This window comes from Prionailurus viverrinus, chromosome A2 (assembly GCF_022837055.1).
Source record: "Prionailurus viverrinus isolate Anna chromosome A2, UM_Priviv_1.0, whole genome shotgun sequence".
NCBI lineage: Eukaryota > Metazoa > Chordata > Mammalia > Carnivora > Felidae > Prionailurus > Prionailurus viverrinus.
This window is the reverse complement of record NC_062562.1, coordinates 98,476,208-98,493,437: the sequence shown is the minus strand read 5'-3', so window position 1 is coordinate 98,493,437 and position 17,230 is coordinate 98,476,208. Positions and strand designations below refer to the sequence as shown.

At 40.5% G+C, this 17,230-nt stretch overlaps 1 protein-coding gene across 9 annotated transcripts in view; it reads right to left on the bottom strand.

The window, feature by feature from the left end:
• PPP1R9A (protein phosphatase 1 regulatory subunit 9A) overlaps positions 1 to 17,230 on the bottom strand; it is a 366,748-nt gene that overhangs the window by 321,234 nt on the left and 28,284 nt on the right. For 4 of the 9 annotated variants that reach the window (XM_047848718.1, XM_047848724.1, XM_047848723.1 and 1 more), the window contains exons 1-3: positions 5,115 to 5,236; positions 4,656 to 4,861; positions 1,744 to 3,354 (exon numbers count right to left, since the gene is read on the bottom strand). In XM_047848718.1, the coding sequence (XP_047704674.1) occupies positions 1,744 to 3,135 (1,392 nt within the window). In that variant the 5' untranslated portion in view covers positions 3,136 to 3,354; positions 4,656 to 4,861; positions 5,115 to 5,236. Of the gene's footprint in view, positions 1 to 1,743; positions 3,355 to 4,655; positions 4,862 to 5,114; positions 5,237 to 5,557; positions 5,626 to 17,230 lie in introns of those variants that run through there. The other 5 variants (XM_047848719.1, XM_047848720.1, XM_047848721.1 and 2 more) reach the window with 5 other exon arrangements.

Here is a 17,230-nt window from a genome sequence, read left to right as displayed (position 1 = left end):
GGGTTGAGTAGGTAGTGCTGGCCTTGATAAATTTTCATAAGCTGGTATCCCCATTAGGGAGTTAGTCACTGGTTTTAACAAACTCCTTGAAGAGTTCATTTCAGTTATTCCTGCCTTGCTCAATGTGAAACAATTTAATCTTATTGCTTTCTTCCTAAGGGGTAAAAAGATGATGTTCAAAGGAGAACACTTGGGAAGGAAACACGCATGGTGAAATTTTGGAGCTCTCTGGTTAGGCCTGAGGGAAAGACACCTCTAAAGAGAGAGCCTAGAATTGGGGGGGGGGGGGGGGGGGGGGGAGTAGGGGAGAGGCTCACAAAGGAATGTGGAAAAGCACAGCAAAGAAACTTGGCTTACTCTGAAACCACACTATATTAATTATTTTATAACACATCTACACTTATTTTAAACATAGTTTAACTTGGCATGGCCCATTCTGTCCCAGAGCTTTTGTCTTACACTAATGACATGAAAGTTTGCCTGCTAACATCCATAAATAATTTCACAGGTTATCACTTTATTTCAAAATAGTATTTCATAATTAAGACAAAGTCAAATTTCTCTTTGCTTTGTAAATCTACAGATCTTACAGCCTTATATGGAAGTTTCATAAGGTGGAAATAACAACAGACAGTGATTTTAGATTCTTTTAAAAGATACCGTATCAAATTCCAAATCTATGACACATACATATTGGATAAGCTAGAAGTCCCTAGGAAGTGGTTTCAGACTACACATTCTACCACCACAACCTTCCAGATTCCCCTAGGAGGGCATGCCACAATCTTAGGACAGAGCTGGTGCGCAAGTACACGTTGAAAAACCACTCCAAGGAGACTGTGATATTCAACCCACTACCTCCTGCCCCTATTGCCGTTATCAGCTAATAATGTTTCACTACCCGCTACTGATGTACATTGTGCTATTTCTTCTATACCGAATGTTAACTAAGTGAAGTCATTAGAATAGAGAATCTGAATTCAACTGGCATTTATTCAGTTTTTAAGAGGTAAAAATATATCCCGGAATGACAAATCAATTTAATTTCCTTTCATAAAATTTCATTTCAGTGCTACATCACAAATCCTGAACTCAAAGCTACTTACAGTCATAGCTTTCCAATTAAAGCATTTAAGTCCGCTAATATATTTCCATGAATCAAACTTTCACTACCAAGTAGCAGTACAAAAAAAGAGATAAGTTTCAACATTCCTCACAATCCACTTACACTCAAGTAAGAGATAACTCAGATGTTTTAAGCAAGTAAATAAGACTATTATTTCAAGGTCACCATAACTCTCCCATTGTACATTATACCTCATATCCTAGAGTGTTCAGATTCAGGAAATTTTCTCACTTCTGGCTAATTTTAAGTAAAATCAGTTAAAGAGGTAATTCTGTTTCAAACTAACCCTCCTGGTTTTCAGTGTACGTGTCATTCATACTCCAGTCCATTGGAATGTATCTCACAATCCCCAAGCTTCTTCAACTTTACTCTTAGCCAATACTGGTTTATGCAACCATAAAGCATATTAAGGAAATATGTGGATCTCTCCCAAACTTTTAAAATCACCTGACAACACGGGTATCTTAACAACCTCGAAATCCTTAGGGCTGTCAAATCTATGCTGCAAACATTTAGGCCCAAATATTTAAAAAAAAAAAAAAAAAAAAAACAAGACAAAACCAAACACAAGCAAACTTAGGAAAAACTTCAAAACCAAACTGAGAAAACATACTTACCTTAATTGGAGCACTACTAAACTTAATTTTCCTATTTGCTGGGATGTCTTCTTCTTCTGGCAATCCAACAATTTCCGAGTACTCCATATCTGGTTGATAGTAATTGTTTTCATCACTATCTTCCTGCTCATCCTGTTCAGTGCCTGTCTCTCCCCAGTCTGAATTATACCTGGATCTTACCCTATACACATTATAGTCACTGTGCATGTAAACATGGGAACTCTCAAAATTATTTGAATCTTCGGGTACTTCCTTTCCACAACTGGATCCAGGAGCATCAGCAGAGGTAAAATCACCACCTGCAAGTTCTTTCTTCTGATGCATTGCTGCCTCACTCCCAACTAAATTAGCTTCGGCATCTTCTAAAGGTTCGTTTTGTGGTGAAAGGATTTCAGACTCTGGCATCGCCTTATTTGCAGCACAAGGTTCCTCAGGAAGATCTCTGTCAATTCTGTCAGGAGTCTCTTGGTTAGATGTGGAGTCCTCGGCTTCCTTGCTCTGCTGTGTTTCTTCACCAAGCACTGAAGCTAGAGAGGTACTTTTCGAAGCCACTTCTGGTACTGGACTTGTATTACTCTTCTGAGCATCCTCTGCATCATCACCGTGTTTGCTTGGAGGAGACCAAGAATCTGAATCCTTAAGGTGACCAAAGGTGTCAAGATTTGTAACAGTAACAGATGGTAGATTCAGGGGATAATGCCCAGTCACTGAGTATTCGTTTTCAGGCTTCTCAGAAACCATGGCACTGGGGGAATCAGTGTTCTCAAATACTGCACTCAGTTGACTCACAGTTGGGGAAACAGCCTCCGTCCGGGAGCTAAGGCTGTCCAAGGAATCAGTACTGCCTCTGTTGGACTTGGAGCCACCCCATTCGTCCTGAGGTTCATTCCCTCCAGCTTTCTCTTTCTTTGGGGAATAGCGGCTGTTTTGTCCTGACTCATGCACACTTCTCTCAAACATCTTCCGAGTTTCTGTGAACTTAGAATATGAAGGGCCATCGTACATTGTGTCAAATCTACTAATTCGTTCTGAAACAGAGGACTCCAACTTAACAACTGAGCCATCTGTTTTTTCCAGGAATTCTTTGGGCCTCATTCTTCTCTGTGGAGATGAAGGTCCACCTTTCCCCCTTGTTTTGGCAATGACCGCAGCATTTTCACTGGGTTCCATACCCATCTGCATAAATAGATTTTTAATTCTGTTGACATTGGAGCCATATTTCCTCCCCCTGCTCTGCTGGGAGCCCTCACCTTCTTTTGTTTTTTGTTCCCCATCTGACTTGGGTTTGTCAAAGGTACTTTTCAGTGCCTGGAACTCAGTTCTATATGCATTCCTGTGAGGAGAGGCACTTCTGAGAGTGGTTCGTTCACCTGAAGACTCGGTTTTCAACATTTTTACTTCAGGGGTGAAAAGCCAATGTTCATAATGATCAGGAAAACACAAACAAAAAAACAAAACACCTCTCTTCTCTAATCAAGAGAGTATTTGGTCAAGAAAAAGTACCTCTCAAATGGCATACTGTATCAGTGATCCTCCCAACAGGTGTATTAGGAAATTATTCAGTCAAGAGTTACACAAAATGGCTTTTTCAAAGCAAGACTAGAGGTTCATCTGTAATAGAAAAGAATGAATTTCTGCATTCATTTACTTATTGAAAATTTACGTTTAGTCAACCAAGAATACACTTTTCAAAGTGACTCAGTCATATATCAAACAGGAAAAAAAATTACTTATTGAAATGGTCATTTAAAAGCCAAGAATTTAAAAGTTATAACTCTGATTGGTCCTTGGTAACAAAAATGTTTCAAACACAATTTGGAGGTCCCTACCGAAATCACACACTAATACACACACGAGTTACACATAAGCACACTACTTTAGCCTAAGTTTTGGTTGCTTTTGTGAATGGTCTTAAAAAACAAAACAAAAAAAAAAAAAACCAGCAGTCCCTAGATCTTTAAGATACCATCAAACTGTCCAGGGGAAAAAAAAAAAAAAAACCGAATTTCATTTGGGATGCTCCACATCAGGTAGAATTTAATCTTTCTGGGTAAGCACAATTCAAAGTTTGGATTCTATGTTTACAAAGTCCATAATATGCCTACAGAGGCTTATTTCACTCTTTCTGGTCCAATATTCTGATTTGCAGCATCCCCAAAACAACATTAGTACATTTCAGACCAAAACAAGCAGAAGAAAGTTCTCACATGAAAGTAACTTTCACTCTAAGTTCAGTTACATCTAATATTTGGAAGTTTCCTAAGAGTGGATAGTATTCATTATAGAGTGAGGTGTAGAATATCATGGGAATAAATGTAGGAGAACGTGACGATCAGAAAGCAAACATAACATGAAACCTTTTCTCATAACCCTGATTTGTTTATTCCTACTTGCCTCTAACTTCCTACAAGCTCAAAATGCAACGCAATGCATGCTTGCTGGTCTCCACTAGCCCACAGCTGGATTTTATATCAATATGCCAGTAATCAAATACTTCAAGAGCTGCTGAGGCGCAGACAATGTCGTGCTAAAGATTTTTCATTTTGTTTTGCTTTGTTTTGTCTTTTAATATTAGGCCGAGCCATATCACCCTCACGCACAATCAGCTGAGGAAGCACACACTTTCACTGAAACCGCCTCCAAACTCGGCTCCTGGCCCAGCACGCATGCATGGCCCATGCAGACAAACAAGAAAGGCTTGAGAGTGTGGTGCCTGTTTTTTGGTAAAGCATCGACAATCTCCTTGTACCCTGACATTTGTTTAAGCCTTACACACCCTCCCCCCCCACCTACACATACACCCCACTCCCTCCCCGGCCAATTCGAACCCGAGGGGGCGGGGGCGGGGGAGATGAGGCCGCCGGGGGACTCAAAACCTGCCCTCACAAAAGACAAACATAAATAACACCAACTTGAGAGGCAGCCGGTTCCCAAGCCTGGTTCGGGACGCAATCCCTCGGCCCCGGGGCAGGGCCGGGAGAGCAGGTGACGCCAAGCGCTATGGTAGGAGGTCGCAGTCTAGCTTTGTGCCAAAAAGCACCTGAAGTCCTAACACATTGGCTGCGGCTCCCGGCGGCTGCCAGGCGGATCCCAGTGTGGCACCGAGAGAGCCGAGCTCCTTGGCCACATTAAAAAAAGAAAAAGAAAAAAAAAATTACAGGGTAATGATAATAAATCCCTTTGTTTTTCCTCCCAATGTGCCAGGAAACAATAGATCCCACTGATAATGCCTCCGATCCTCAACCTATCGCTCCCCAACCACAACCCACCCCCACCCCCAGCCTGCAACTCAGCCTTTGTACATCCCGATTTTTTTCCTCTTCATCTCCACCCTCCCCAACTCCTCGCCCCGCGCACAGCCTCCCCCTTACCCGAGCGGGAGCCGCCGCCGGCGGGGAGGGTCGGACGGCCGCGGCTCCCACCCCCTCCTCAGAGGCGCCCCCCGCCCCACTGTGGCCGCGGCTCTATCCGCGCCGGCCCGCACGGCGCCCCTCCACCCGCCGCTCACGGCGCAGCGCGGAGGGCGGCTGCGGCGGCCGCTTCCACTCGCGCCGCGGCCCCCACGCGCGCCCTGCCCGCGGCGGGCGGCCCCGGGAGGCGCGCTGCGCTCCCCAACGCCATTGCGGGCGGGCGGCGGCCCGGGCCGCGACACGCTAGCCCACTCGGGCCGGCCCGGGGAGGGGGGTCGGGGCGCGGAAGGGGCTTGGCCCACGTGCGGTCACCCGCTGCGGGCCGTTTGGGCCGCCCGGGAGCCAGGGTGTAGTGGGAGAGAGGCCGCGGGGGTGAGGAAGGCCCAGGGTAACAGGTGCCTCACCTCGGCTGATGGGATTAACTCTAGGGCCGCAGAGAGAGGGAGCCCGGCAGCAAAATCCCAGGAGAGGGAGAGAGAGGGAGCCTCTGGCGGCCAACCGAGGGCGAAAAGCACCGGCCCGAGGCGAGGCCGCCCCACCCCCTCGGCCGTGGGCTTGGGGCCTCCCTGGCCTAGGGCAAGGCCTGCCCTTCTGGGGCCCGTCCGCCTTTCTGCTACCGGGGTTGGTTCGGCAGAAACTGGGCTCTTGGTCCGCTTGCTACTGGGCCTGCACAAAGTATGCAGTTAACTTCATGACCCCAGGGCATCTAAAACCCCAGGCTACTCTCGAGGCCGGTTTGGCCCACACCTAGGCCGCCTTGCCCGGCCTAACACCCACCTTGACCTCAAGTCTCCATTGTTAAAAGGAAAAGGATTAGGAGGTCTTCTGACTTGCTCAGCCCCCACGCTCCTCTTTTATAAATGCTCAGTGCCCACTCCTACCTCCTCCCTAAAAAGATACCCCAAGTGTCTTTTTTGCGGCAATGTTTATGAAACTGATCATGTCTGTCAATGTATATCTTTAAGCCAATCCTCCAAAAACTCCATAGAGTAAAAACGACTAAAGGACAATTTTTCAAGAGGGTAAACCATAACTCTCATAGAAATATAAAATGAAAAGTGTGTCCAAAATGCCATTTGGCACATTAATTAGGGAGGGAATCGCAAGATATTACAACCCATTCAAACAAGGATGTGGAAAAGAGACCTTTAGGGACAAACAGCAAAGAGAGAAGACTGGTTAATATTCTCTAAGGCACAAAAATTTAATGTTTTGAATTATCTGTTCTACAGGGCAGTAATCAATTGTATCTCTAAACAAAATAATTTTGCATTCCTATAGATAAGAACATTTACATTACCATAAGTTTCTACAACCTACAGAATAGTAAAATGGCTTTGTCAAAGGCCAAAGGTGCAGACCAAAGGTGTAGAACCAAAAACTCAAAGTCCCGTAGATAACATCCAGCCTTCCATTGAAAGGACACCCAGTGATATTCGCCCATTTCAAAGTCTTACACCAGTTTTCCCAACAGAACTGTTATTATCTGCATTTTCCGGATGGGAAAACTGAGGTTTAGGTTTTATAACTTACCCACAGCTTTATCAACTAGTAAATAATTAAAGTCTGATATGAACTCCAGCAAGTCTGTATACAGAATCTCTACTCTGGGAGCAAAATCTCTTGCTTAATTTCAAAAGGCCTTTGTAGCTACTCAATTCTATGTATCTTTCATTTTGAACAGTGAAGTTTTTTCAAGTTTCACCAAATTCTGGGTGCTTTCCCAAGAAATTGGCACTCTCTGTCTACAAGTGGATGTCACTTCTATAAGCATAAACAGATGTAGCAGGCAACGTGAGGGGGCTGTGGTTCTAGTCTCCACTTTTGGAAAGAACATTTGTGCTGTCTGGGATAATTTAGTGGAAAAGTTCCTGTCACTTATTTGCAGTATGGAAACCATGTTTTTTAGGAGAATAACCTAAATAAATGCAAGAACCTAATCACTGAATTCTGTCTGTAGAAGAGGGGGCAGAGTTGGCAATAAAATCAGTCTTACACCTCTTTGCAAAAAGATGATTCATACAGAAAAGCAGCCTAAAGAATTTGGTTGCTTTGGGTTTCTTTTCTTTCTTTCTTTCTTTCTTTCTTTCTTTCTTTCTTTCTTTTTTTCTTTTTTTTTTTATGTGAACCTTCTGGAAAAATTCATAATACTGAAGGAATGAATGACAGTTTTTAAAACATCATGCTGATAATTTTAAGATTTCTGGATTGCCCATAATCTATTTTACATTTCTAACACATTTCTGAATGTTTCAAGGGTCTACTAGCTCAGTACTAATCCAATAAATGTGGCTATTTAAATTAAATAAAATTAAATACAATTAAAAATTCAGTTCTTAGTCCCACTAGTCACATTTGAAGGACTCAGTAGATATAAGTGGTTAGTGGCTACCACGTTAGATGGTGTAGATACAGAACATTTCCATCACAGAAATGTCTTTCAGACAGCGCTATCCTGGACATTTGTATTTCTATAAATTAGAAAAGATATACTGACTTTATAAGGGTTATAATGATCAATAGATCATTAGTGTATTGAGGATTCAAGGTCATACATTTTGCATGTTCCAATTGGAAAGGGGCTGGAGGAGTATTAGGGTGTAAAAGATGATATTTAGTATTGATATGTGAGATATACAAAGTACACTTTGGAGGGGGAGTGATTTTCACATATAATTTCTTTCATAAATCCTGGAGAATATTGTGAGCTATTATTCTTATTTCCTTTGTAACGAGTAACACCATGACTAGTAAAAATGGACCATAAGATTTGTCAAGGGGCGCCTGGGTGGCGCCGTCGGTTAAGCGTCCGACTTCAGCCAGGTCACGATCTCGCGGTCCGTGAGTTCGAGCCCCGCGTCGGGCTCTGGGCTGATGGCTCAGAGCCTGGAGCCTGTTTCCGATTCTGTGTCTCCCTCTCTCTCTGCCCCTCCCCCGTTCATGCTCTGTCTCTCTCTGTCCCAAAAATAAATAAACGTTGAAGATTTGTCAATAAAAGTACAAAATGTGGGATGCCTGGATGGCTCAGTCAATAGAGCACGCAACTCTTGATCTCAGGGTTATGAGTTCAAGCCCCATGTTGGGCATAGAACCTACTTAAAAATTTTTTTAATTAAAAAAAATTAATTTAATTTAAATTAATTAATTTAAAAAAAGTTTAAGTATAAAATGTATTTTATGTTGCTTCAGGGGTTTCCTCAATGTATTCTTTAAGTTTTCATAATGGGTACTCTGAGTAACTGGTCAAATATTAAATTATTCATGTGTGTAAGTGAAACATCGGGTGCAGTTATAAAATTAAGCCTAAATCAAGCCTGAATCAAATGTTAAGACTAGGTTAAATTAAGCTAAACCGGAAGACTGCCTATCACTCCTTAAAGCAGGAAGGCCCCGGGCTAATTTGTATGTTAACAGAGGGTCACACAGAGAGAAAAGAATAGAACAAAGTTAAGGTGTCTACAGTTTCTTTATGGAATAGGCAAAGTAATGGAAGAGCAATTTGTATAGGTAAGTTTACACATAACTTTAGCATAAAAGGATATTTTACTTTTACTACTGTTTCTTTACCAATACTAATAAGAAAAATGTGTTCAGAGGTGCCTGTGTGGCTCAGTAGGTTAAGCGTCTGACCCTGATTTCAGTGCAGGTCAAGATCTCAAGGTTTGTGAATTCGAGCCCCACCTCGGGTTTTGTGCTGACAGCATGAGGAGCCTGCGTGGAATTCTGTCTCTCCTCTCTCTGGCCCTCCCGGCCATCACCACCATCTGACCCCTTGTGCTCTCACTCTCATCTAAGTTCTCTCTCAAAATAAATACACTTAAAAAAAGAAAGAAAGAAAGAAAGAAAGAAAGAAAGAAAGAAAGAAAGTTGATAGTAATGAAATAATGAAGCAACTTTTTTACCAAAAGTTTATAACTGCTTATTTCACATTTGCAAATATCAGGGTGCTTTGTCCCCTTCAGATATAAATGTTGGTATTCGGTTATCTTAAAGGTCCACCATTTAGGGGCGCCTGGGTGGCGCAGTCGGTTAAGCGTCCGACTTCAGCCAGGTCACGATCTTGCGGTCCGTGAGTTCGAGCCCCGCGTCGGGCTCTGGGCTGATGGCTCAGAGCCTGGAGCCTGTTTCCGATTCTGTGTCTCCCTCTCTCTCTGCCCCTCGCCCGTTCATGCTCTGTCTCTCTCTGTCCCAAAAATAAATAAAAACGTTGAAAAAAAATTTTTTAAAAAAAAAGGTCCACCATTTAAAATAACCATGTGCTGTATTTTTTCTTTATTTTTTTTAATGTTTATTTATTTTTGAGAGAGAAAGAGAAGTGCACAAGCAGGGGAGGGGCAGAGAGAGAGGGAGACAGAGGCTCCAAGCAGGCCCCACGCTGTCAGCACAGAGCAGGTCATGGGCTCAAACCCAGAACCCTAAAATCAGGACCTGAGCCAATGAGCCACCCAGGCGCCTCTATCTTACAGTAAGTATTTCAGTCTTTTGATATTTCACACACACTCCACTGTAGAGGTGAAATATTATTTCTGTAAAATAGTGAGAGTCTTCAGGCTTACGTTCAGAATACATCAGAGATCTCTATGATCAGTCTGATTTTATGATACTAACTATAAAATTAAGCTTAAATCAATAAATTTTCTATCTAGAAGGTGTCATTGCTTCCTAGATAAAGTGATAATGATTCAGCATTGCTTTCTACCTACATTCATGGCTTGAGCATGCCATTGAAAATTTATACCATTATTTTGATCCATTTTTCATTCTATAATACATCCACTATCTTGGCTTTTCAGCCTAAAAGTAGGCTCGTGGTAGGTTTGGCTACTTACTTTTATTTGTTACAAGTAATAAATCATAGAACTTCTTGGGATTCCTATTAATACCTTAGTTCTACAAATAAAGCATAATAGATTTACACAGTGTGATTAGGCCGAAGTGATGCATCCTCTCTTTTTTCCCTTTTTTTACTTTACGGTTGCCCACACAAAACACAGTAAACCAAGAGTTTTATTGGACTCTACATTGGTAAGATGTTTTCATTACTGTCACTGCTTCTAGGCTTGAAACAATAGCTATTCCAATCATTCTTCTCAGTTTTCAGTTTTATAATGGTATAAAATGCATGTTAAAAACAAATGTGAGGTATTTATCTATTTCTACAGAAGCCCATTTTACTTTCAGCAGATTAGCCCCTCTGGCAGAAGGATTCTGGTGGTGGTACTCTATCTGCCAATCCTCCACCCACAGGGTACACTTGAACTCTGGCATCCATGGGATTGACGTGTTGTCTACTCTGCCTCAGAATAACTTTATATTTCAAGACAAAAACAAAAAGGGAGAAGCAAAGTAATCCTTCACTGAAAGAAGTTAGCAAAGTGTCAAATTGAAATTCAAATTGAAAACATTTTACTGGAATTCATATTCACTATTCTTTTACCTTAGAAATGCTAAGCGAATTTCTCAAGCCATATGATAGCATAGCTCTTTGCACACAACTGTTGGAGGAAATAGTTGTCCCAAACACTCTTATTGTAAAATATGGAGAAAGGAAACGAAGAATAACAAAGGTGTGTCAGTAGCTTCTCTATTCCATGGCATTAGTCTTGGTGAATTAATTATTAAAGTAAATAAAGTTTGTTTACAATTAAGCAGGAAATTTCTCTGACTTTATTTCCATTTCCAGTCTAGTTCTTGTAACAGAACTAGACCATGAGGAGGTCCATTACAGACCCATTTGGTATAAAATCCAAGTTATAATAAACTGCACTTAAAAAAAAAAAACACCCTAGGGGCGCCTGGGTGGCTCAGTTGGTTGAGCTTCCGACTTTGGCTCAGGTCATGATCTCACGGTCTGTGAGTTCGAGTCCCAAGTAGTGCTCTCTGCTGACAGCTCAGAGCCTGGAGCCTGCTTCAGATTCTGTGTCTCCCTATCTCTCTGACCCTCCCCCTTCATGCTCTGTCTCTGTCTCAAAAATAAATAAACATTAAAAAAAAAAAAACACCTAGTATTTGAATTGCACCTGTGATTGATTATCTACTTTTAGAAAAAATAAAAAATTTGCACTGAAGTTGTTCTTACATTTTCCATAGGTTCTTAGCCATAATCCTGATGTCCAGCATAGACTTTTATCAATTAGCATTTTTTTAACATAAAGTTTGAAAATATATCATAATGCCTTACATGTTTCTATACCATTAATTTTGGAATTGGATGAATAATAAACAAATATTTACCCTAATCACTGGGCAGATCTAGAGAAACCAATACTCTTATTCATGTCCTAGGACAGTACCCAGCACTGTAATTGTATTTGGAAGTGTTGCTGATCTTTGTTTCTTGATTAAGCCATTACAAATTTCTTCACTCAACTAGTGTCTTTGATTAGATTCTAAATGTGTGGATGGATCACATACTTTCTGGGCTTTCTTGGTATTGTTAGAAGAAAATACTTCCAAACTGAAATTATAAGACTATAGCTTTCTAAAAATGTATTTGTATAAGTTAAAATAAAGCAGTTAGTCCAGAAAATCTTGTATCTTAATCCTGCTCTGGATTTTTGTTTAATAGAACAAAACACTGTTAAATTCTACATTAATAATGTTCTGCCCTACAAACCAAGTGTTTACTCCCTTACCAAGTTACTTTTTTTTTTAATGTTTATTGTTCAGAGATAGAGAGAGAGTGTGAGCAGGGGAGGGGCAGAGAGAGAGGGAGACCCAGAATTCTAAGCAGGCTCCAGGCTCTGAGCTGTCAGCACAGAGCCCAATGCGGGGCTCAAATCTTCGAACTGCAAGATTATGACCTCAGGCAAAGTCCAATGCTTAACCGACTGAGCTGCCCAGGCACCCCTACCAAGTTACTTTTAAAAGAAAGCCATGGACACCATGGGCACAGTGGTATATGTCCATGCAAAAAGTCAATATGCTATTTATTTCCCATACTGAATTGTGACCAAAACTTAAATAAGAATGTAAACATCTTATTTATTTTATGAATACAGAAACAGCATAGTGAACAGTTGAAAATAGCCTAACACCTAGCTGAATCCTCAAAGGAAATGAAATTCATATTTTATGATACTGAGAATAGAAACAAACACATTAATGTGAAATGAAATTGAGCTGATATTAATTAAAATTTTAGAAGGGAGTTCAATACTACAGTTTCAACAAAACAAAAACAAGATATCATCTTTGCCAGGAATGTAAATTTGACCTGTTGTAGCTTTAAAGGGGAGGGAACCAAGTTTCAAGGATTTTAAAAGAATTTTTGCATTTCTCTAGAATTTAACAAGCTACTCTGCCATGATTTTGTGAAGACTGCCTGAATAATTTTCTTATAATAAATTACATGTATTTAAGTACAATGTGCTATGATATAATTTAGCAAAGTATACATATTTTGCAAATTCATAAGTTGAGCTCATCTCAAGAGCCTCAGAGATTAAGCAAAGCCAACGACATACAACCAAATGACAGACTACCACATGCTCACCCAGAGTAGAGTTGGACCAAGGCCAAATGAGGCATTTAGATGTATAAATAGTTATTATGTGATGTAGCTTTATTTTCTGAAAGCCAGTGCACCTTTAAAAATCTAGCACTAAGCTTAAAATTGACACTGAGATACTCTCAGATGAGTGCTGACCCAGAAACTTACATATTTACACAGAGACACAGTTTCCAAAATATTTGTACATAATCGTCACCTCACTGAAACCTTTCTGATCACAAGGTCAATGCGTACTATAATGACTTTTATTTTGCTTTCACTGAAATTTTCTCCAACTATGGAAGATTTGACTTCTCTGCAAGATTCTAACCATGTGTTTGGGGATGTAAACCTAAGAAATACAAGAAGCAAACCACTCAGAACTGACACAAAATGTTTCTTAGAAATCACTATCTTTTAGGCTCACCGTGCAGAAATCTGATACACAATTGATTTTGAATAGTTCTTGGTAGGATTTAGAAATTAAAAGAAAAAACATAAATGCCTTGTATATTAGTTAAGTTCAAAAGAAAACAGTTATGTGATTTATAGAATTTTTTTAAATTTTTTCAACGTTTATTCATTTTTGAGAGACAGAGACAGAGTGCAAGCGGGGGAGGGGCAGAGAAAGAGCCCTAGAATCTGAAGCAGTCTTCAGCTCTGAGCTGTCAGCACAGGGCCCAACACTGGCTTATACTCACGGACCAGGACTCACGGACCGCGAGATCATGACCTGAGCCGAAGTTGGACGCTTAACGGACTGAGCCACCCAGGTGCTCCTAGAAACTTTATTAAATAATAAAACTCTGCTATATTCTTTGCTCATAGAAAATTTGACTATCTGGATTTAATTCCCTGGCATAGTGCGAGGCATGAAAGACAAATGCTAGCTACCCTCGGCTTGGTAAAGAATGCTTGGATAATAATATAAGAAAACACATAAATTATATTGCAATATTTAGAAAATATTTCCCTTTGTTAGTGGTGTTGTATCCACTATATCCAAACCTTGTGTGAAAATCGGAATCACCTAGAGAGCTTGATCAGATTCAAACACCTGGATCCTATGCCAGCCCTCCTAATAAGAATCTCTGGGGTGGAATCTAGTAAATTCCAAAATGTCCCAAAGGTAATTCTGTTGTACAGCTGGACTGAGGATGGATGTTTGGGAAACACTAGATGATATAACTGATATTAGAATCTAATAAGTTGCTAATGTCTAGCGTGTCCCTACAGGTCTTATTCTTGAATCACTATTTGGTGACCACAGTATAGAGGGTTGTCATCTATGTGGGGAAGCTTCTGGGACCATGAATAGGAGGTATCAGAAGCCATGCTACACCATCTTATCTGCTATGTTTTTGGTTGTGGAGTTCTCCTCTTAGCTTAATGTTAAGCTATAACATTATTTTGGTTAAGATAATGGCAACCATTGCTTAAAGTACTGTTTTGATTGGCCCTCTACACTGATTCAAGCAGGCTAGAAAAATTTATAAATGTGGTACTCAACATTTCTAAGAATTATGAGGTCTCCTTGAGTCCTTCTGCTCAAAACTTTCCTCTAACTTCAAAACTATCCATGAAAATTTTAATCTCTTGGATAGAATGTATTTAAATTTGAGGGGCACCTGGGGGGCTCAGTCAATTGAGTGTCCATCTCTTGATTTCGGTTCAGGTCATGATCTCGCAGTTCATGAGTTTGAGCCTTACATTGGGCTCTGTGCTGACAGTGCAGAGCCTGCTTAAGATTCTCTCTCTCCCTCTCTGCCCCTCCCCTGCTTGCGTTCTCTCTGTCTCTCTCTCTCTCTCTCTCAAAAGAAATAAACTTTAAAAAAAAAAAAGAATGTATTTAAATCTGAGAGTACAGTGATATATTAGCTACCTTTGTTGAGATTTCAGAATTTTTTGGACCAACTGGTGAATACTTCTCAGAGCCACTGAACCTCTAATTCCATCAGAAAATGCAGAAGTTTTGGAGGCAGACAAATATTGAGCATGTTGTTGAAGAACTTTTTTAAACAGGTAAAATCATGACTCCCATGCAGATTTAAAAATAAAAACATGTTCACGATTTTCATTCGTTAATGAGGAAACTGGCAAGATATTACAACCAGTTCAAGGGAGAGTATTTTTTAAAAAACACACGTATATAGATCAGAAATATGGAAATTCATGTATACATGAAAACAAAAGTGGTAGGTCTAGAGATGGGAAGTATTTTGTATTGCTATCAGCTACCTATACTTTAAAGAGTTGTAAAATAGCTCAAAGACAATGAGAAACTAGAATCAGATCCCTGAAGGAATGTGATCTAAACAATGCATAGTTTTCTGTTGAAGCATAATGTTCTTTTTACACTGTCAGACATCCACAAGGTTTCCCTTCTTTATTTTCAAACACTTACATTAGCAATCTTCGGCCTATACACAGAAACGTTTGTAACAGCATTATTAACAAATAGCCAAAGAAGGAAAGCAACACAAGTGTCCATCAAATGATGAATAAATAAAATATTGCATATCTATACAATGGAATATATTTGGCAACAAAAAGAAATGAAGTACTGATACATGCTATAACATGAATAAAGCTTGCAAACATTAAGCAAAATTAAAGAAGTTGATTACAAACGGCCATATACTATATGATTCCATTTACACAAAATGTCAGAATAGGTAAATCTGTAGACAGAAATTAGATTAGCTCTTGCTTAAGGCTGGGACTAGAGGTATGGAGCTGGGACAGCTAATGTGCATGGAGTTTCTTTTAGGGGATTAAAAAGTGTTCTAGGGGCGCCTGGGTGGCTCAGTCGGTTAAGTGTCCGCTTTTGGCCCAGGTCATGATCTCACAGTTCCTGAGTATGAGCCCCATGTGGGGCTCTGTGCTGACAGCTCAGAGCCTGGAGCATGCTTCAGATTCTGTGTCTCCCTTTCTCTCTGACCCTCCCCTGTTCATGTTCTGTCTCTCTCTGTCTCAAAAATAAATAAACATTTAAAAAAAAAAAGTGTTCTAAACTTTGTGGTGGCGGTTGCACAATCTTGTGAATATACTAAAACACATCAATTTGTACACTTTAGATGGGCCAAATGTATGTATATTATATCTGTGTGTGTGGATAGATCTATCTATCTATCTATGTATCTATCTATATTAAAGCTGTAAGAAAAACTCTTTGGCTAATCTATAATGAAGTCCACAGCCCCCCAGTCAACTGCCTAGATTTAGTATGATCTCCATATTTCAAACTGAGTTATTTTATTGATTAATGCTATTGTCTTTCACTGAATGGTTCTCTTAAGGTACTAGATAGGTCAGCCAGGGCTAATTCTTTTTTTTTTTTAACCTTTATTTATTTATTTATTTATTTATTTATATATGAAATTTATTGTCAAATTGGTTTCCATACATCACCCAGTGCTCATCCCAAAAGGTGTCCTCCTCAATACCCATCACCCACCCTCTCCTCCCTCCCACCCCCCATCAACCCTCAGTTTGTTCTCGGTTTTTGAGTCTCTTATGCTTTGGCTCTCTCCCACTCTAACCTCTTTTTTTTTTTTCCTTCCCCTCCCCCATGGGTTCCTGTTAAGTTTCTCAGGATCCACATAAGAGTGAAACCATATGGTATCTGTCTTTCTCTGTATGGCTTATTTCACTTAGCATCACACTCTCCAGTTCCATCCACGTTGCTACAAAAGGCCATATTTCATTTTTTCTCATTGCCACATAGTACTCCATTGTGTATATAAACCACAATTTCTTTATCCATTCATCAGTTGATGGACATTTAGGCTCTTTCCATAGTTTGGCTATTGTTGAGAGTGCTGCTATGAACGTTGGGGTACGAGTGCCCCTATGCATCAGTACTCCTGTATCCCTTGGATAAATTCCTAGCAGTGCTATTGCTGGGTCATAGGGTAGGTCTATTTTTAATTTTCTGAGGAACCTCCACACTGCTTTCCAGAGCGGCTGCACCAATTTGCATTCCCACCAACAGTGCAAGAGGGTTCCCGTTTCTCCACATCCTCTCCAGCATCTATAGTCTCCTGATTTGTTCATTTTGGCCACTCTGACTGGCATGAGGTGATACCTGAGTGTGGTTTTGATTTGTATTTCCCTGATAAGGAGCGACGCTGAACATCTTTTCATGTGCCTGTTGGCCATCCGGATGTCTTCTTTAGAGAAGTGTCTATTCATGTTTTCTGCAGGGCTAATTCTTATTATAGCCTAAGAATTGCCAAGCTATGGGGCGCCTGGGTGGCTCATTCGGGTAAGCATCCCATTTTGGCTTAGGTCATGATCTCACAGTTTGTGGGTTCGAGCCCCACATTGGGCTCTGTGCTGACAGCTCAGAGCCTGGAGCCTGCTTCAGATTCTATGTCTCTCTCTCTCTCTCTGCCCCTCCCTTGCTCATGCTCTCTCTCGCTCTCTCTCCCAAATAAATAAACATTAAAAAAATTAAAATAAAAAGGAATTGCTAAGCTAAAACTAAGTGGAATAATTTAAATTCCACAGTTATATGAGAGCCTATACACCATACGTAAACAAAATTGGAAATAAAAAATGTGTTTCATCAAAGTATCAAAAC